We start from the raw sequence: 20,694 nt of genomic DNA on the forward strand, positions 1-20,694 counted from the left end.
AATCCTGCCCACTCTGGGGAGGGAACTGCTTGCATTGACCGTTGGCATATTTTTTTGTGTTGTGATAGTGGTTTCCTGACGGGAGGGTGGGGAGGGCGATTGTATGGGTTGTTTTTCCCCAGGAAAGACCCGCCCCGCCCCATAAATGTGCCTGTTGGGTGGTGCTGATTTGACTTCCCTCTGCACTTGGGAACCAGAGCAGAAGGAATGTGGCATCTTGGCAGAACAGTAGCCCTTTTCATCCCCGTTGTCCTCCTTCCCAGCTCCATCCCACTGGCAGGGGAACCAGCGTTGGTGTAGTAGAACAGCCCTCCAGATGGTTGGGACTGCAATTCCCATCACAGCTAATCATTGGCTGTTGTGGCAGGGTTCATGGGCATTATCATCCAATGCAGCTGAAAGATGCTGCTTTGAGGAATGTTGTGAGAGAGGATTAGATTTAGGAAAGAACCAGGTTTGGATCCCCTCTTGGTCATGAAGTCCACTGAATGGCCATAGATTAGTCCCCATCTTCAGTTTGTCTACCTCACAGGATTGTCGTGTCATTGGTTGTATGGGGGAGCTATGTGTGCTGCTGTGAATTCATTGAAGGGAAGGCAGGGTATAAATGCTGGAGGTAAGTAATGCAGTCACTATTACTGCTGTTGTTGTGTGCCTTCAAGTCATTTCTAAGACCATATTGCAGGGTTTTCTTGGCACGTTTCTTCAAAGGGGTTTGCCATTGCCACCCTCTGAGGCTGAGAAAGTGTGACTTGCCCCAGGTCACCCAGTGAGTTTCATGGCTCAGCGAGAATTCAAACCTTAGTCTCCAGAGTCATAGTCCCACACTGAAACCACTGCGCCAGGCTGGTAGACTTGAATAAACCGAGGCAAACCTTGTGCTGAAGCACAAATTAGATGCAAAAGGTGGTTCTCCTCTGTCTTGGAGGTACTGAGCTGTGGTTGTTGTTTCTACTAGTGAATCTCTGTGCAGAGAGAACCAAGTCAAGGTTGGTATTTAGAGAGGCCTTGTAGCACCATTGAGACTAACTGTAAGAAAGAAATTGGCAGCATGATCTTTCGTAGACTTGAGTCTACAAAACTTCATGCCGCCAATTTCTTTCTTTCAGTTAGTCTCAACGGTGCTACAAGATCTCTCTGCGTACTGATTCTGATGACTAACACAGCTATATCTTTGAATTCAAGCCAAGGTTGTTTCTTGTATAGCTGCATCTCCAGGGTGGAAATGATCTGCTTGCGGGCAGCAAGGGTTTTTCTGAAAACTTTGCTTCTGATGCTGACTTTCTGAAAACCGTTCCAGGTGCTTGTCAGAAGAAGTTGCAAAAACGGGCTAACAGTTGTGTAGCACACTGAACTGACATAGTCAACCAAAAGTTGGGTGCAAAAACACTGTGATACTTTTACATATTGTACAAATGCCTCCTCCGAAGTTTTTTCCGTTCATCAAAAATATGTGGTTGAATGGGGTGTGTGCGCGTGTGTGAAGAGCATCTGAAAGAGCCCTCAGTGTGATGTAAGTGTTGCATTCTTTCAAAGCTATACTAATCCAAAATATTTCAAGGAAGGAAGAACTCTGCTCAGGATCAGACGCCAAATTTTAAGGCGGTTAGCTGAGGATTAAATGAAAACCGTGAGGTCTTAATATAGTCTTGCATGCACCAGTTGCCAGGTGTGTGTTATAAAATCCATGGCTCTCGGGAGAGTCACCTGAGAAAAGTCATTGCAAGTTTGAAAGTAACCAGACGGAATGGCTTTGTATCTCTTAATTGTGACCTTTTCCCGTGAAAAGTGCTTGCTGTGCGACAGCAGGAAATCTTCCACAATGAAAAGCCTTGTGTTACTTCCTCTTTGAAAGTCCCCCTGCTCTGGACTTAGTAGTGGCTCATTGAGTATCCTTGCCAACTATGAGATTTCCTTTTTCCTTTCCTTCCCTTTTCTTTTTCTGCTTGGTCACATCTGGTTTCTGTAGCTGTGTAAACTTCTTTAGGAACCATTTTTTTAATTGGAAAGCACAGTATACATGTTTTAAATCAAGAGTGGATAACTTTGTGGCTCTCTAGAGAGCCAGTGTGACGTAGAGGTTTGAGCATTGGAAAATGAGTCTGGAGAACAGGGTTCAAATTCTGGCTCAGCCATGTAAACACACTGGGTTTAACCCAGTAACTTGTTGTTACTACTGCTACTGCTTTTGTTGTTTGCCTTCAAGTTACTTCCAACTTTTGGCAATCCTAAAGCTCCTGTCATGAGGCTTTCTTGGCAAGATTTGTTCAGAGTAGGTTTGACATTGCTATCTTCTCTAATACTATATTAATATATTATATAATGCCAAATAATAATAATAATAACAACAACATTATGTGATATATGTCACATTATATTTTATAGTTATATTGTTAAATATATTGTTGTTATTATTTAGATTTTATTTGTTGCTTTATTTTGCTTTTCCTGTTTGTAGACAAAGAGTTGCACAGCTCACTAAGTAATTCCCCAAAATCTTAGACATAGAGAAATGTCTCATGGAGGCGCCAATATGCACTACAGATAGTCACACTGTAAGCACATTGTCACAACAAACACATCAGGAAACTGTTGTGTTGTTCTGTGTTACCTGCTTAGTCCTACATGTTGTTTTAATTCTCCTCCTCTTCCTTCCAGGCTGAGGCGGAAGTAGCATCCCTGAACCGCCGCATCCAACTAGTAGAGGAGGAGCTGGACCGGGCCCAGGAGCGCCTTGCTACAGCCTTGCAGAAGTTGGAGGAAGCTGAAAAAGCTGCTGATGAGAGTGAAAGGTATGTGTGTCCTAAAAACAGGCAATGCCTTCTGTATCTGGAAACCATGCCCTACGAGGAGAGACTTAGGGAGCTGGGGATGTTTAGCCTGGAAAAGAGGTGGTTAAGAGGTGATATGATAGCCCTTTTTAAGTATTTGAAGGGGTGTCACATTGAGGATGGAGCAAGCTTGTTTTCTGCTGCTCCAGAGAATGGGATCCGGAACAATGGGTGCAAGCTCCAGGAAAAGAGATTCCACCTAAACAGTAGGAGGACCTTCCTGGCAGTGAGAGCTGTCCAGCAGTGGAACACACTCCCTTGGAGAGTGGTGGAATCTCCTTGGAGGTTTTAATCAGAGGCTGGGGGGCCATCTGTTGAGGATACTTTGAAGGTGAGTCCCTGCATGGCAGGGGGTTGGACTGGATGACTGTTGTGGTCTCTTCCAACTCTATGATTCTATGATCAATCAGAGGTTGGGAACCTTTAGCCCTCTAAATGTTTGGGAGTCCCCATAATCCGTGACCACTGGTTATGCTGCCAGGGCCTTTTTGGACTTGACATGTAAACACTGGGATGGTCAGAGGTTAACCATCCCTGATTTAAGTCTTATTTATACCGAGTGGCAGAGCTGTGCATGAACTGTATGAATTTCAGAGAGGAAAGAGGGGTGTAATAGAGCCAGAGTGTGGTGAAGGGCTCTGCTTCCATTTTATTGTACAAGAGCAGGGCTTAGGAACGTGGCTTTTTTTGGACTACGCTTCTTAGCATCCTCAGTCAGCATGCCCAGGAGCCATGTTGGCTGGGGATTCTGGAAGATGTAGTCCAAAAAGATAACGCCCTTAGTCTCTGAGCAGGAATGACATCCTCATCTGCTAGGATGGCATTTGCCACTGTTGTATGGGAGAGATAAGGGAGCACATTGTGAAAGACTGAGCAGGTCTATATCCCACCTGTGAGGTCAGCATGTCATGTGAGGACATGGGAGAGGTCTTCTCAGCTGTGGCACCCCATTTGGGCACCAAAGCAAAGCCTATGCTCAAATCCACGTATAGCGCACCCGCATATGACATGGGCGCACTGTATTTATATCTCACCTTCCTCCCGATACAGGGACTCAAGGTGGCTAAGTTGACAGTCACTTGTGCTAATAAGCTAGGAGTAATGTAAAGTTTGAGGGTCAGTGTGGCATAGTGGTTTGAGTGTTGGATTATGACTGATGACCAGGCTTCCATTCCCAGCTCGGCCATGAAAGCCGCTGGGTGACATTGGGCTAGTCACATGCTCTCAGCCTCAGATGAAGGTAGTGACAAATTTTCTGTGTACAAATCTTGCCAGGAAAACCCCTTAGGGTTGCTATAAATTAAAAATGACTTGAAGGCACACAACAGCAATGTAAACCTGGTAACTCGCCAAATCCCCCAGCCCGCATTTTGGGAACTGCAGCTCAAAGAAGTGAAGTATCCATGCTCTGAATTTTATTATATGTTGCTGACCACTGGGGTGGATGAAGTAGCTTGACCTAGCTGTCTGCAGTTTTGGATCGTGGCCCTTGGACATGAGCCTGTTGGATGGTGATGGTTCTGTCTCATCTCTGTGAAACAGGGGCATGAAGGTTATTGAGAACAGAGCCCTGAAGGATGAAGAGAAGATGGAACTGCAGGAGATCCAGCTCAAGGAGGCCAAACACATTGCTGAAGAGGCTGACCGGAAATATGAGGAGGTTAGGAACTTTAACTGAGGTTCATTTCTCTATCTGGGGAAGGGCGGTAGTGCATTGGCTTTGCATGCCAGAGGTCCTGATTTTCATCACTGGCATCTTTGGACTGAGCTGGGAAGGAATCCTTTCTAAAACCCAGGATAGCAGCTGCCAGTCAGTGTAGACTAGGGGTGAGGTGGGGCCATTCTCTGGTTGCCATTTTCAACTAGTTGGGGCTAAAAAGGTCTATGGGTAGGTTGCGGACAAGGAAAGCCAAACCATTGTTCTTGCACATGGTTATATTTTGGGCTCATTGTGGCTAAAAATAGTCTCAAAAAAGAATCTAATGGAGGATATTTGAGGGCCACCAGGTGATTTGGAGGGCACATTTTTCCTCCCCTTAACGTGGCTAGTACTCACAGATAAAACAAGTAACTGTAATGCAGCATCCCATATTTTTATTATTCCTTAGGAGACAGGCCAACAGACAACCTCATAAAGTGGGTGGCAGAAGGCTAAAGTTTTAAGTCCAAAATATATGAAAGACTAAAAGGTTTAGAATAATTCAATTGGAAAGTCAGCTAAGCCTACAGCTTCCTTTGCTGGCATCTGCAGGATTCTTGATAGTTGTCTGAACATTCCTGGTGCTGGCTCCAGCTGTGTACATACACATGCACTTTTTTCCACTCACACCCCCCAAGTGTTGTCAAGTGGGACTCTCCCTGTGTTGATTTCCTCCTCCTCGTCCAGGTTGCCCGGAAACTGGTCATCATAGAAGGAGATTTGGAGCGTACGGAGGAGAGGGCTGAGCTGGCAGAATCGTGAGTACTTCCTCTCTTCAAGCTCTTTCTCTTTTGCATGAGGCATCTTCTCTGCATGGAAGCTTTTAACACGAGCAGCACTGCTTGCACCCTGTTAGGCGAGGCCTGAAGCGTGGGGCGAGGGCTAGAAGCTGCCTCCTGACTAGGAGAGAACAGTTGCTAGCCCCAGAAGCTCCCTGCTTCTCTTTTTTCTCTCTCCTGTTGCCTGTTTTGTGGGTATGGTGCACTTTGCCTGGAGAGTTCCTGGCCCAAACATGACTGATCAAATGATGGGACAGAGTTGTGTGGAATTGAATGGCTTTCATTGATAATACCTGTCAAAGCTTGATAATGTTCCTTTTTTGACCAACAGCTTCCAGAATCCTCTCACCAACATAGCCAGAGGCTGTGCTGGCTGGGGCTTCTGGGAACTGTTAACCAAAAAAAAAAAAAAAAATAACACTTCCTAGCTTTGCCATCTCACCAAAGCCTGGCACAGCGAAACTCATAAAAAGATGGAAAATACAAGTTAGAAGGTCAGGTGGGAAGTGCAACAAAATTAAGTGCTTCTGGTTATATGCCTACCAGGCAATCATGCTTTTCTCCAGGATGCTCCATTACATTTCCTCTGCCCTTTTGGTCAACAGAAGTTTTCCCTGTCTGGCATCAGATGCCAGCTGATGTCCTGTGTCAGCACACTTCAGAGCTGAGCCACTGCAGCTGAAAAGGCCCTATTCCTTGCTTCCACCAAGTATACATTGGCAACAAGTGGGATACCTATTGAGGCCTCCCCTGCGATCTTTAAGACCAAACAGGCTACTGTTGTAGGAGGCAGTCCAGCCACTAGTGTTGTGGGCCATGTGTGCACTCAAATCTGTCAGCTAGACCACCCTGCTGCCGTCTTCCAGACTGTCTGGGGGCTCTGTCACATCTGTTCCACAGCTGGGCCACCAATGAGATACTCTACAGAAATGTTAAACATTTGCTTCCATCCCCTGTTGAGACGGGAGGAATCCTCAACTGAGTTTGAGAATCATCCCAGGTGAAACCATATTCTACTATTCACGCCTAGTTACAGAGAGTTCTCTAAGGCTGGGGGCCATTAGCCATTTAGGTCTTTTGACATTCAGCCCCACCAAGGACAGTTAGTGGAAAAGACATGTGGGGGGAGCTCTTAAGTTGAAGGTGCTTTATGGGCATGACAGAGGTTAGGCTTGCTTTAGTGACTGTGGTGAGCCTGAATGATAGAACCATTGAAGAACGTTTAATGGAAATATTATTTATGCTAAATACCCAGTTGGTCAGTCCTCTGTCTGTACCCCATATATTTTCTAAAGAACAACCCACATTTAGGGAGGCTAAGATCCTATTTCACCAGTCTAGCACATGAGGGCATATTGGTGGGATAATTGGTAATGACCTACTCCAGAACTTGGACTCTGCTTTACCATAGAGTGCTGTTGCTGCTAGTAGTATCTAGAAATAAGTTACTTCTTCTGGATGACAGCTCCAAGAATCCTACAGCCATTAATTCCATTTGCTTGCTGAGCCTGGAAGAGACATAAGGGTGGGGTCAAAGGAATTGAAGTTAGGGCTGGAAGAATGGGGAGTAGAAGCAGAAAGTAGAAGTAGAAAGGTCTGTTTTTAAACAACAATACCAGAAATCCCCTAGCCAGGATCTCCATGATGGTTGAGGGATTCTGAGAATTGCAGGTAGTCTCTTGTACTGGGGCTCTTCCATGCCCAGCGCTTTGGAGTGGGTTTCTTTTTCTCTCTTTCTGACTCACCTTCACCCCCTGGCTGTACACGGGTCCTTCAGGTCCCTTCCCTCACCCCCTTCCCTGTGGTGCTCACATCTTCCGGTGTTGCGGACCAGCTGTTTGTGCCTCTTCTTCCTTTGATATGGCCACTATTGTCTTTAATCAGATTTCATTAAGCCTTTTGACTCTCCACCTGTTTTGGATCACAACTCCCACTATCCTTTGCAGTTGTCCATGCAACCTGGGCCTTGTGGGAATTGAAGTCCAAGGTAGCTTCGGGCTCTAAGGTGTCTCACTGCTGACGCTTTTCCCTTTGGTTTTCCTGGAACTGAGTCTTCTAGAGCAATGGCTCTGACTCTTTGGGCCTCCAGATGCTTTGGATGTCAAGCGCAAGAGGCCATAGCCAGTGATCCTGACAGCTGAAGTCCGAAATATGTGGAGGATCAAAAGTTGAGAGCCACAGCTATAGAAAATCTAGCTCATGTGGTTAAGCCCATCATTACCACCCAGTGGAACTATAGGAGATGAGAAACTGATGGGCTGGTAGTGCCTTGCTTAATAGTATGTCCAGAAGCTACAAGCAGTGCTCCCCATAGCATTGTTTTTGAATCCTTGCCCAGAAATAACCTCACCCTTAGTGAAGGCTGTGTGTATCCTGATTTTCCGCCCAAGCTCTCCACCTAGGCAGTGCAATTATATCATGCAAAAAAAGAAAGAAAGCCCAAAGCCAATAATTTTGTATAAATCTCAACGTGAAAAATGTTGAAAGAAAAAATGAAGTAAAATCAAAAGAAACTTATAGAAGGGTGGTGCAATCCAAGGAAACCGTATGCACTCATTCTTTGGGCTTTGGATGCTTTTTTCCATGATGAAGCATCCCTACAGCCTTAAGGGCTAGAAACTTGGCTCTAATTTAAGAAACAGCTGTGTTTTTTTGCCGGATAACAGTTGGGCTGATACAATTAGACATACACACAGTCCTAAGAGCAGGGAAGGGAAGAAGAGGCAGTTCTAGCTCAGCTCCAGGGTGTGGTGGGGGGAAGAAGAATTGTATTTGGCCTTCTCCTTGGACAGCTGGTCCCTTTCCCCAAAAGTTCCCTCACAAAACCACTCACTGCACATCTCAGTCTATTATAGCAGCCTTCCCCAAGCTCTCTCCAGATGCAGCAAGGCCCATCTTTCCTAGGGATAATGGGTGCTTTAATCCAGTGCCTTGGGGTGGGTAACAGGTTGGGGAAGGCTGTCAGAGGGAGACATACACAACGGTCTGGGCCTCAGCTTGCGGTCTCCACCACCACGCTTCTGGGCCTTGTGTAACAAGTTCCTAAACTCCTTTCCACAGCATGCAACCCAGGGAACCACTCTACTTAACCTCAGGTCTTGAAATGCGCCTTCCACTCCCGCCCCACCAACCGAGCATGCATGTTGTGACAGACTCCCCCCCCCCCCTTTGTCCCTTTTCTCCCCGCCCGCCCTTTTTTTATGGCTTCGCTTTGTGTGTTTTTGTTGTTGTTGTCGTTCGTCCATTGCTGCGGCTGCTGCTGCTCCTCTTCTTGGTCCCCCCTGCCCAACTGTGTGCCTGTAACAGCCGCTGCCGAGAGCTGGATGAGCAGATCCGACTGATGGACCAAAACTTGAAGTTCCTTGCTCAGGCTGAAGAAAAGGTACTAACGCTAACCCATTCCTTCCTTGAGCACTGATGCTCTTAATGCCCATCTCCTTTCCCCTCTTTTGAAGCTCTTTCAGGCACATCTCCTCTTCCTCGCTCTCTCAAACGCTTGTGCTCGCTCTTCTCGCTCTGACTTCGACCGGCTTATGTTATTTCTCTCAAGCAGGTGCCAGCTGCCCAGGCTGCCTCTTGACAAAGCAGCTTCCTCCAAAATGGCGATGAGGCCTAATGGATGCCATGCAAGGCTAGACCCAGTGCCAGGCAGCTTGAATATCTTGTACCATCACTGCACCTTGTAGGCCATGTAGTTGTGTGCGTGTATTTCTAAAATCTGTTGGTAACATTGCTGAATTTTGGTTGTCCTCAGACCTTCATGTAGTGGTATCCCTTAAAATGGAGAACCATTCATAGGCTCATATTACGGCCTCTTCTAAGAGTGCCTTGGCCTATTGTGGCAGCAGAGATAACATCAAAAGCCAGGCCTTGGAGGCCACCAGTTCAAAACATTTCTCACACCAATATTGACACAGGGAGCTTGGTTTCAGAAGATACTTCAGCATTGAGGAGAGCCATCTCCCATGCCCCTAGAATATGTGGGGAGAGAGTTTGGTCTTAGGCATAGTCAAGTTACAAGTTAACAGCAGCTAAAGGCATTTTAAATTAAATGGAGAACACTCCAGAAGTCATGTTCAAGACTAAAACTTTCTAGAGCATTATAAAAAAAGTAGCTCTTAAAACACAAACAGATATATTGACCAGACATATTAAGATATTAACCAACCAACCCCCCCCCCCCCAAAAAAAAATCCTTCAGGATTATTTTTAATACCAAGGACAGTTGGGACTCTTGTCCTGGTCCTCACATGTGTTATATAAGGATTTGTTATATTTCCTTTGTGTCTAGCTGTATTCTATTGGATGATTCTTCCTTGGAGATCTTTAACCAAGTGTTGGATGGACATCTTTCAGGAGTGCTTTAATTCTGTATTCCTGAATGGTAGAGGGTTAAACTAGATGGTCCTTGTCGCCCATTCCAACTCTAAGATTTTGTCTGCGATTTATAACTTCGGGTATATCATCCTGGCATCACCTTTAGTGAAGGAGCAATATAGAAAAAATTTAATTCATAAAACACTACATGCTTAGAGCTGCACCACTAAAAACACACATGCTTAACTAAAGAGTACTGTAGGTCCCGCTGATTTCAGTAGGATTGGTTTCCGCATAAGCATGACTAGGATAACACTGTTAAGATTTCCTGTTGTCTAATACACTTTTGTCCCATCTTTAGGGGATGAGTGTATGGAACTTAAAAACAAAGGCATGCTAAAATCAAAATTTGGAAAGGTTACTTTGGGGACTGCAGTCCTCCGCATCCCTCAGCCAATATGTTCAATGGCCCTGCTGGCTGGGGATTCTGTGTGTCCAAAAAGTGACTTGTCCAAGCTTTTGGAAATTATGCTGGTGTAAGTCACAAGAGAACCACCCTGAGAGGGTGTCTGATTTGGTCTCTTCCATACACAAAATGCAATCAGGGAACATGCAGACCTGAACCTAATTTCAAAAGCTCTTCATAACTCTTGACAAGAGTTCCTTGTCCCTCCTCAGCAGCCCTTTAATGCTGCTGCCACTTAGAACTGGGAGATATAGCTATGGAAAAAAGAGAGTACTGAAAAACAGGCCCCCCACAACCACTCTTGGCTACTGTGTTTGCCACTCAATATGTTTCCAAAGACAGATTAAGGGCCCACAGAGAATTCCTGTGCCACCCAACTACAGGGCCTACGAGGTGTTGACATTTGGCAAGTGCCAGTAACCTGGATCTTCTTTGGCAGATATCAAGCAATGGCTGGTCTCCTGAAGTTCACTGCGGTCTCTCTGATTCATGGATTCACTCTTATCTCTCTCTTTTTTCCCTTTCTCCTGTCCTTCCCTCCCACCCTTTGCCATCCATTCTTTCTTCACTACTTTTTTCCCAATCCCTGCAAACATTTGCAGCAAATGCTCAGAGCTGGAAGAAGAATTGAAGAATGTCACCAACAATCTCAAGTCACTTGAGGCTCAGGCTGAGAAGGTAGAGTGCTTCTCTCCACTCCCAACTCCTCTTACCTGTTATGATGGAATGGGAATCCTGCAATCCTCCAAAAGTTAATGGGCTGCATCTCCCAGGATTCCTCACCATGGGCTATCCAGCCAGAGCTGCTGGGACATCAGAGTCCAGCAACTGCAGGAGGGCTACAGAATTCCCACCCATGTGTTCAAACATGTTTTCGTATGTTTCAGTGCTGGGATAGGAGATTTCTGAAGTCAATGGACTCAAGTGATAATCAGCCCTGACTATTAGCCATGCTGGAATCCAACAGTGCTTGGAGGCACAAGATTTTCCCACCTGGTTCTAGTGTCAAAGGCCTGTGCTGGTCTGTGACCGTAATAAAGATGAACTGAACTGAATTAGTATCAGTGAGTAAAGTACTTGGAAATGGAGCACCAGTATGGTATAGTGGTGTGTGGCTGCTGTGCTTCTGAAGACATTTTGCTGCCTGAGGCAAAGTACCAAATGGTGACCCCGCTGTGCATCCACAGATAGAAGCCCACCAGATTGGCAGTTGAATCTTGTTCCAATACTGGTGGCAGGACAGTGATTCCTCACTACCACACCTGAAAATGGAGAATTAACATGCTTTAGTGGTTAGAGCATCCTGGGTGGTCAGGGTTCAAATCCCCACTCAGCCATTGAAGCCCATTGGGTAACTTTGGACAAGCTGCACCCTCTCAGCCTGAAAGGAAGGCTGTGGCAAACCCTCTTTGAAGAAATCTTGCCCCCCCCCCCCACCAAAAAAAAAACCCCTCCATGAGAGGTTGCTATAAGTCAGACATGACAACACCAGCTGGAAAATGACAAGTAGCAGAAAGCTCCCTTAGTGTTCTGGTAAGCCCAGATGTTAAAATAATCCCTGCACTTCTGGTTGCAAACTCTGCAGAGAGACTTCTTTCTGTCTTACAGAGGTGTAGGAAAGAGGGAGGTGTAGGCTGGCATGAAGAGAACTACTGCTAGGCTTCCTGCGTTCTTCCAGCAGCCAGCCCAGCCTCTTGTACAAGTGGCTTGTGTATCTTATGGGTGGAGCTGGGAAATTTACTTGGCTCCTGTACTCATACTATGCTTCATCTCTGTGGCAACGAGGTCAGTGTAACTTCACTCCCAGCCCTGCTTCTTGAAAGATCATGAACCTCGTGACATAAACCATCTGTAGATTAAACGCAGTAGATGGTCTTCCAGAGATTCAAAGGCTGGGAGTTGACTGAGAACCTCTCTGGGCTTTTTAACCTGCCCTTTTTGCCCAAAAGAGCAGGGAGCAGCCTGCTTAGCCTTATTAAAACCCTCACATCAACTCTGTGATGTAGATGGATTCAGAAGGAAAGTGTGGGTCCCTGATCCCCAAACTGATAAGTTTTGGGGCTAAGTCAGAAACTGAACTTGATTCTTCCCACTATAATAAACACACTAATCCAGCGATGAGAAATGTGTAGATCTTGAGATGTTCTCAGGCTGTTAACTCCTATCATCCCTCACCTTTGGTTGTATTGGCTAGGTTGATGGGATTTGTAGCTGGTGACAACTGGAGGGCCACACTTATCTCACGACTACTGAAACCATTACACCAGCCTTCTTGACCATGTGATGAATGATAACTCCATCACCCTTGGTTGATTGGGGATGTTGGAGATGGCAGTCTTATATATGGAATTCTGGGTTCAAGAAGGCAGTCCTGTGCCTTGGCTGTTATGTAGCTCCTGCCTTCGCCCTTAAATAAGGAAGGAAGCTGGATTGGAATGAAGATTTAGGAACTGGCCTTCACGGTGGGCCATGATGTGTTGTAGTGTGGTCTCTTATGCTCAGCCCTGAATTTGTTTTCTCTCTGTCTACAGTACTCTCAAAAAGAGGACAAATATGAAGAGGAGATCAAGATCTTGACTGATAAACTCAAGGAGGTAAGTGGCCTATGGGGCTACCAGGTCCACAAGGGTTGGAGTGGTATTTCTTGGCCCTCTTTGTGATGAACCCGACGGTTGGATTCCTCTTGGCCCCATGCGAGAGGCTATGGGTGTAGGAAGCATGTTTTTATTTACTATTTTACTTATATTAGGTGATTTTAGCTGTATTTGTATTAATCTTTGTAATCCACCTGAGAGGATTGGGAGAACATGAAATATAAATGAGTGAAACAATAAGAAGAGAAAGAAATAAAAGCATTAAAAATAACATACAGCTTTAAAACACACCAATAAAAGAAAATGAAGCCCTTGACCAGTTGAATTGTTCCTTCCACAGCAAGCAGGATCACCTTCTAAAGACCTTCCTGAATCATGAAGGTATTTGCCTGCTTTTGGGAAGACAAGAAGTGACATGGTTTAAAACAGGGACAGGGAAAAGTATGATGTCAGATCTCTTTTGTTTTTTACAAGTACCCATAAGTGTTCCAATTGGAGTCAAGTACCAAGGTGTAGCTTGAAGAAACAGATAGTCATGTCAGGCTGAGGCCTGGGATGCCCCTGGGCATATTCCAAGCCTAGGATTTTCTTTCTTGGTACTGCTACTAAACTTGATCCGTTCACAGAATAATCCATTCTTGGTTCCTGCCCTCTTCAGATCTTTCTGTGGAGTTGAGAGTAGGGAGATTTTTTTGGCTGCTGTTGCTGTTAAAAGATCTAGGAGATGGAGATGATACCAACAGATGTCCCTAAACATTCTCCCTGCCATGGCTTAAAGTGTGGAACCTTACAGAGAGCCTTCATGCCTTTGCCAGACAGTTTTTTTCCCTGACTCACCACTTCTCTTCCTTCTGATTCAGGCTGAGACTCGTGCTGAGTTTGCAGAGAGATCAGTAGCCAAGCTGGAGAAGACCATTGATGACTTGGAAGGTAAGTTTGAGGAGCTGCAGGTAGTGGTGGTGGGGAACCAAACAATGTGTAGGGCAAATGGGGGAGCTCTTCTCTTGTTACCAGTGCTTTTTTTGTGTTGCTATGCATTACTTTTGAGATCAGAGGCAGTATGCTGGGGAATACAAGTGGGATGATGCTATTGTGTTTGTGTCTTGCATGTTGACTTCCCATGGGGCCACTCTTGGCCAACATGGGAAGAATATCCTAGCAATCTTTGACTGGATCTGGCAGTGTTCTTTTGTGTTCTTTTTATAGTAGTTAGGGATGGAATCTCCCTCTTCAGAAGCAATCTACCTCTAATTGCCAGTTGCCTAGGAACACAAGCATAAAGATTTTGTTGTTCTCCTGTTCTGCTTTGAGAATCTCTTGAAGGTACTGGTTGTGCATAGTGCGAACATGCTACCGGATTAGAAAGGCCTTGAGCCTGATCCAGCAGGATTCTTCTCATGTTCTTATGATGTGTATATGTTTGCGTGTGTGTGTTTTCCTCTACAACAGCCAAAAGCAGACATATACACGTATAGATTGAATCATAGAATTGGATGTAAATTGACCTATGTCACTTACACAGATGTAATTTGGATGTATAATACTAGTAGCATAGGAAAGTATACATCCAACTTACACATGTATGCCTTTTTGGTTGCTGTGGAGAGAGAACACACACATGCGGATACACACATCTGTTTCTCTGACTAAAGAACATCAGAGGAATTCTGCTGGATCAGACTCAAGGCCTTTCTAATCCATATAGAAAGTGACCATCTTAACTGACATCACATAATCAGAATCCATCGAATCATAGACTTGGAAGAGACCACAATGGCCATCCAGTCCAACCCCTGCTGTGCAGGAACCCGAAATCCACAAAAGAGAGATATCTTTATTGGCCAACTGAAATGCAGAAAATACATCATGCAAGCTTTCGAAGCTTTGCTGGCTTCTTTATTGGGCAAAGATGTTAGAAACCATACAGGAGAAGAAAGAAAAGTATCAGTATTAGATTCACAGGCCTACATTATGTCTCGGGGTAACTAGTGTCGTTGTCTTAAACCTACAGCAACTAAGCAAGTGGCATGAGTCAATCTTGTTCCTTAGCTAAAAGTTCTGTTTGTCTCTAAAATAGAAGAAACAAAATGGATTATATATGGGCGCATAATACATTATAAAGTCTGAAAATAGCTTGGGAAGGGGAGGGGACATAGCTATTCTGCCCAGTTTCTGTAAGTGCTGGTTCTCTCTCCCCTCTTTCAGTGATATGTGTTACTTAGAAGTGTAAGAAAGCTTTACCCAGATTTTATATCCTTGTGAATTCAAAGACTTTCATGGCTGGCATCCATAGTTTTTTGTGGTTTTTCATGCTATGTGGACATGTTCTATTTATTTTTTTGGTTTGCTTCTTCTCATATGTGTTCTCTTTCCTGCACTGTCACAGGATATACTCAGAGGTGCACAAAATTTCACCTTCCGGTTTTAAAAAATGAATTAAAACCTGGGAAATGTCATTACATTGCCCTACGATTCTTATATCTTTCTCTCTTCCCCTACTCCTAAGCCACAGTTCTGGAAAAAGTAAACGACTGTTAAACCAAGTTGAATTGGTTGTGCAGAATACATGCCTTAATGCAGAAGGATTTATCTGTCAGCAAGTCAATACTAATCTTCACAGCCATTTTCTGCTTAAGTCCTGTCAACGCAGAAGACAAGAAGTGGGAGGGAGAGTGTAGGTAGAAACTGTCAGGCAATTTTCTTGTTGCAATATATGGGATGGGATGGGTTTCCATTTCATTCCTTGGAGGTTCTCAGGTAAAACGTGCTTCAACCTGGATCAAAACTGAGCTGAGAACTACCCCCAGCCAAATGCTTGAAAAGTGTAGTATTGATCTGGAATTGCAAAGGGCTGCTTATAAGGAAGGGGGATAGGCAACTGTGCTGGGGCTAGGGACCACTCCCCCACCTCACCTTGCAACACCTGTTTTCAGTAGAGTCCTTTTCAGAATTGCAGCCAGAGGTGAGGTTGCTTCCAACTGCCATTTTGAGGACTCCAATGAAAACTGAAGCACCAGGGGGCTGGTTCTGGGGAGTTGTGTGAGAGGTGGGGGGGGGGTTCTTGTGTGTTTTAAAGGGCTTTCCATTTCCTAAAACTGTGCCAGTTTAAAAGGATAATTTTTTAAACAGTTGGGGTTGTGGAACAGACAAGGTACTTGAGGGCAGCAAAAGTGGTGTGAGGGAGCCATGTGCAGCCTGCAGGCCATACTTTCTTCACTTATGGCAAGGGGAATGTAACTGTGTTTGTGGTGGGCCTGGCTGCTTTTAGAAGTCCCTTTATAACACTAGAGGCCCTGAAGAAACTGTTTTGGTCATCTAGTTCCCATGTTTCTTTTTGTCTCTGGAAGGCAAGACTTGTAAGACTTAGTAGGTGAGATCTAGTGGGTGAATATTTTCTCTCTTGAAGAACCAGAGGTTGGAGAAGTTACTTTTTGAGATTATAATTTGAAGTCATCTTGGCTGGTGATCCCCCCCCCCTCCTTTCACTGACCTCAAAGAAAGGAAGGGGTGAAAAAAACTTTCTTCCTCTCAACTTCTCTGTATCAATAGCTAAGCTTACAAGCCATGGGTTTGGAGTCTCCTGGGGTTTTAGACACAAAATCCTTGCAGCCTGAAAGTTCCATCAACTTGGTTGTTTCAATTTTAAGCATCCTTCCCTTCACTGAAGAGGGCTAGGATGAGAGACACCATGTCCTTCCAGACGACTCAGTATCTTACGTAGACCCTGGAAGAGGTCTTTGAAATGCAACTCACAGAATCCCCATCCACCAGGATTGCAACCCTTGCTGTCCGGAAGACTTTAGGAGTTGTAATTCAAAGAAGTAATAATCTAAACTCAGCCAGGATGCCTTTAAAACACTTTAATGTTGGGCCACAGCAAGCCAGAAGGCACCGTGTCCTTGTCACGTTGAAGAATTTATTTAAATTTATTTCTATCCTGCCTTTAGGAGGAGGTTTGCAGTGTGCATTAAAACAAAACAGCTAGAACAATACATAAGACAACTGTTGAAAAGCCATTAAACAGGCAATCCAATTAAAGTCTTTGAATACAGAATTCTGTCTCAAAGCTCCCTTGAATCAGAGCTAGGTGAGATTTCCCTAGAAGGCCACATCAGATGGCAACGTTTCCTTACCCTCCACACCCTGAAGGGTTGTCTTTCTAGCATGAAACCTTCCACAGTTCCTAGCAATAGTGGGAGAGGAGTGATTGTGTAACAGCAGATTGCCCATTCCTCACTCCTTTCCCTTTGGTTAGCATCCAGAATTGCAGTTGGGAGTTTACTCCCTTATTGGTCCTCCAGTGGTCCTTGAGTACCGATCCTCTTTCTGCCCTATGTATATCTGAACATGCTGTTTCCTCCTTCCCATCACTGATGTCTCATGCTTTTGCATTCCTGGTCTACCTATCCATCCTCGTTTCTCCTGATCCCTTTTGTTTTAGACGAACTCTATGCCCAGAAACTGAAGTACAAAGCCATTAGCGAGGAATTGGACCACGCCCTCAATGACATGACTTCCATGTAAATACCAGTTGCACGGGCCAATGGGGTGCTGTGGGGGCAAGGGTGGGCACAGCGGCTTGTGTGTCGGCCTCTGCTTGAGCATGCCTTGTGTGCTGTGGCGGATTTGGGGGATCGGGGTGATGAATCAGCAGTGCCCATGTTGTGCGACAGTTGGGTTAGGTCAGCACGCCACACCCGCAACTTAATATCCTTTCCAGATGTTTTGCTGACTGTTCCCACCATCCTGTTACCACGTTGGCAGGGGCTGATGGGAGTTGAATTCCTAAACACCCAGAGGGCACCGGATTGAGAGAGGCAGGGCTCAGTTTTCTGGAGAAACCATAATTGAGTCTCGAGGCACTTTCCAGGCACCCTATTGATGGAAAAGGGATGTTCATGAATACAGCAGAGATCCCAGTGTGTTTTTCCTCACATGAACAGCCAGATTCCCCACCAGGATTACCTTTGCAGGACTGTATTTCTCTCGCCATTTACCCGGAGAGGCTGTGCTTTACAACTTTTGTTTGAATAGAGCAACAACTATCTGCCACTTAAACTCAAGACCATAGATGCTGGTGTTCCCAGGAAATGTAAAACATGGAGTTGAGTTTAGAGCTGAGCTTAAATAAAAGCCTGTTTCTACTCCTCACAACTATAAAAGACTTTAATGCTTAATAGACAATAGTTGGTGTCCTCTTAAAAGCCAGGGGGGGATGTTAATGGAAGTTTGTACATGCATGAGGTATGGTGGAAACTTCAGTATCATGTATTGCTTTGGTTTTTCCTGATTGCTAGCAAAGCCAGGATAAATTAACACAGGCTAGATGCAAACTTACCCCAAGCTAATGTGGCATAGTGGGTAAAGTCTTAGTAGTTCAAATCTGAACTTAGCCATCAAGTTTTATTATCTCATTTTGTTCCCCACCCTTCCTTTGTTTGAACACTCGAGACGGCCTGCAGGGCAATAAGCAAAAAAAGGAGAGCAAAGATTACAGTGAAAACAAAAAGCTAGTTTGTAAAAAGTGATTGCCAAAAGGGAAGTGGCTTAGCTAGGTCTGTTTTACTTAAACACATCTGTATAGCATTCCTTCACCCCCAAAAGCTCACTGAGCAGTTTACAAGCATCAGGAGTGAGGCAGTCTTGGGCTGCAGGTTTGCAGTCTAAATGTTATATCACAAAGAGGGGGGAAAAACTTGGGAGAGAAGAGGAGGGGGAAAGCAAAACTTTAAATTTGATGATGGAATAAGAAATGTCAGAAAAGCCTGCCTGGGTGCAACCTTAGAAAAGGCCCTACCTCATGCCCTGGCCTCTACTGTTGGTGCATCATAAAATGGTAAAGAGACAGCCTTGTTGTACTAAGTAAACCTTAGCTGGAGAGGCTGTGCTTTACATGCAAAGGTCCTGGGTCCAATTCCTAGTATTACTGAATACAGAATCTTGGGGAACCAGGCCTTTCCAAAACTAGACCCTGAAGAGGCCACGTCAAGTCTGTGAATAGACCCATGCTACTCAAATTGGTAGTTCATGGATCTGTGCCAGTTCATGAGCAATTATATGTGGGCCCCTTGTAAGTTTTTAGGAAAGTCTTAGTCAGTGGGCATAAATATGGTGCTGGTTCCTGGCTAAGTGGAGGGCAAGTGGCCAGTCCCCCGTGACAGATAAAGAACCACTGGAATAAATTATACTGAGCTGGATAGATGAATAGGCAGCTTGTAGATATGAATTTTGGGGGGTATAGAAAGAGAACCCATAGGCCTTGCATAACACACATAACAGTATGTGTTTCACACCGAGCTTGGAAAGGCTACTTGCTAGGTTGACAACTCCCAGAATCCCCAGCTACAGTCGTTAGGCTGTATTGGCATAGAAGATTCTGGGAGCTGTAATCTAAAAATAAGTTTCTAGGGGCTAGCTTTAACCATATATGGTCTGGGTCAGTGGTCCCCAAGATGCCATTGGGCCTTCAGCTCTGAGAATCCTTCAGTGTGGGCTTTCATGGCTATAATACCTTGAACATCAGGGAATACACATGTTGAGAATTCCTGCTCAGGGTCTTCCCTCAACCAGGTGCCCTCAGTTTGTACTACACCTCCCAGAACCCTTCACCTTTGGCCATGCTATTGTCATTTGCTAGCGCCCTCCTTTCACCACCCCACTCCACTCCACATGTCTTAACATCTGAAATCCTTCCACTGGCACCAGGGCACACCTTTTCCTGAATCATGGGTGGCACTGCCTTTCAGTTCCCCTTTTCTGTAACTAGGTCTGGTTTTCCACCCCACCCTATAGCAGGGCTCAACACCTTAAAACACACTGTGGCTCTGTTTGCCAAATCCTTTTGCACCAGTGACAGCCATGTTTGTCTGGAAAATCGGTATGCAAAGGGACAAAGTCAAGCTCATGCTCCCAGCTTCTTTCTACCAGTTTCAAAGGTGCTACAAGATGCCTTTGCATATTCTTTTGCACTAGGTTTGGTTGGCATTGGCTTCCTCTCTTTGCAACAGTGTATGCATGCCCATTTCCACCTATGGATGGTTTCCTTCCTTCCTCTTAAGCTGCTCAAGCTCTTGGGCCAATGGAGGGTGGGCAGGGTAGTTTTGCATCTCATTGCAGGCATGTGTGTGTGTGTGTGTTGTGTATTTGACTTAGGAAATTCCTCAGCCAGGAGTGTAATGCAAGCTGAACTACTCTCTAGTATTGACATTTCTTTTTTAAAAGAGTGGCTTGATTATAACCAGCTGCTTTTCAAGCTTTGCTTTGGTGTACTTTGTGGAGTTGACTTCAATTCATTCCTCTTTTTCCTTTTTTCTAACCACGGAATGAATCCTATCCTGGTGCCTTGCTGAGTGCATCCCTTCTCAACTTCTCTTTTCCTCTCCCCTGCTTGCATTGCCTTCCCCACCTTCCAATTTCTTTAAACTTTTATTTCTCTCTTTTTCTCTTGCCTACAGATAAACTAGTGATTCCAAAGCTCCACTTAGTGGCTCTTCCTGCAGCTCTTTGGGGGAATCGTTTTTTCCAGTCTCATCCTCTCCCCTCTTGTTTTCCTTGCTGCTCACCCCTCCCCATTTGATCCCAAAGTTCCTGCTTTGTTGTCCCAGGCACCCTTCTGGCGGGGCATCTGTGGGAACAAGCATCCTCTTGGGAAGGGTGACTTCCCAAGCCATCGGATTCTCCCCCAACAGCTACTTGTGGGCTTTCTCTCATAAACAAAGCAGTCTTTGTGACATCCAACGTTCCAGACGCGGCTGGGGTGGGGCTGGGAGGGATTTGGGTTTTCTTGTCTGCATAGCTGGTAGAGCCTCTCCTGCCCCCTCGGCCAGCTTGCAGCAGGAGGCGGCATGTGATGTAGCCAGGATGCCTCTTGGAAAGCAGGGTGCTGCTGTGACTGTCTATCCTGTGTTGCTTTTACAAACAGGTTCTGTGTAACCCTTGGTGGAATGTAATATGTAATATAGACAATCATGCACTGAACCCTGGACTGCCTTTGATTTCTTCCTCTCTT

At 45.2% G+C, this 20,694-nt stretch overlaps 1 protein-coding gene across 16 annotated transcripts in view; it reads left to right on the forward strand.

The window, feature by feature from the left end:
- The window catches only part of TPM3 (tropomyosin 3), a 69,022-nt gene that overhangs the window by 35,292 nt on the left and 13,036 nt on the right, over positions 1-20,694 (forward strand). For 4 of the 16 annotated variants that reach the window (XM_089483687.1, XM_089483681.1, XM_089483693.1 and 1 more), the window contains 6 exons: positions 2,659-2,792; positions 4,374-4,491; positions 5,218-5,288; positions 10,695-10,770; positions 12,624-12,686; positions 13,547-13,616. In XM_089483687.1, the coding sequence (XP_089339813.1) occupies positions 2,659-2,792; positions 4,374-4,491; positions 5,218-5,288; positions 10,695-10,770; positions 12,624-12,686; positions 13,547-13,616 (532 nt within the window). Of the gene's footprint in view, positions 1-2,658; positions 2,793-4,373; positions 4,492-5,217; positions 5,289-8,615; positions 8,692-10,694; positions 10,771-12,623; positions 12,687-13,546; positions 13,617-17,127; positions 17,211-20,140; positions 20,648-20,694 lie in introns of those variants that run through there. The other 12 variants (XR_016272167.1, XM_089483685.1, XM_089483680.1 and 9 more) reach the window with 6 other exon arrangements.

Source organism: Sceloporus occidentalis, unplaced genomic scaffold, assembly GCF_023333645.1.
Source record: "Sceloporus occidentalis isolate IW3139 unplaced genomic scaffold, rSceOcc1.0.p SCAF_20, whole genome shotgun sequence".
NCBI classification, from domain to species: Eukaryota; Metazoa; Chordata; class Lepidosauria; order Squamata; family Phrynosomatidae; genus Sceloporus; species Sceloporus occidentalis.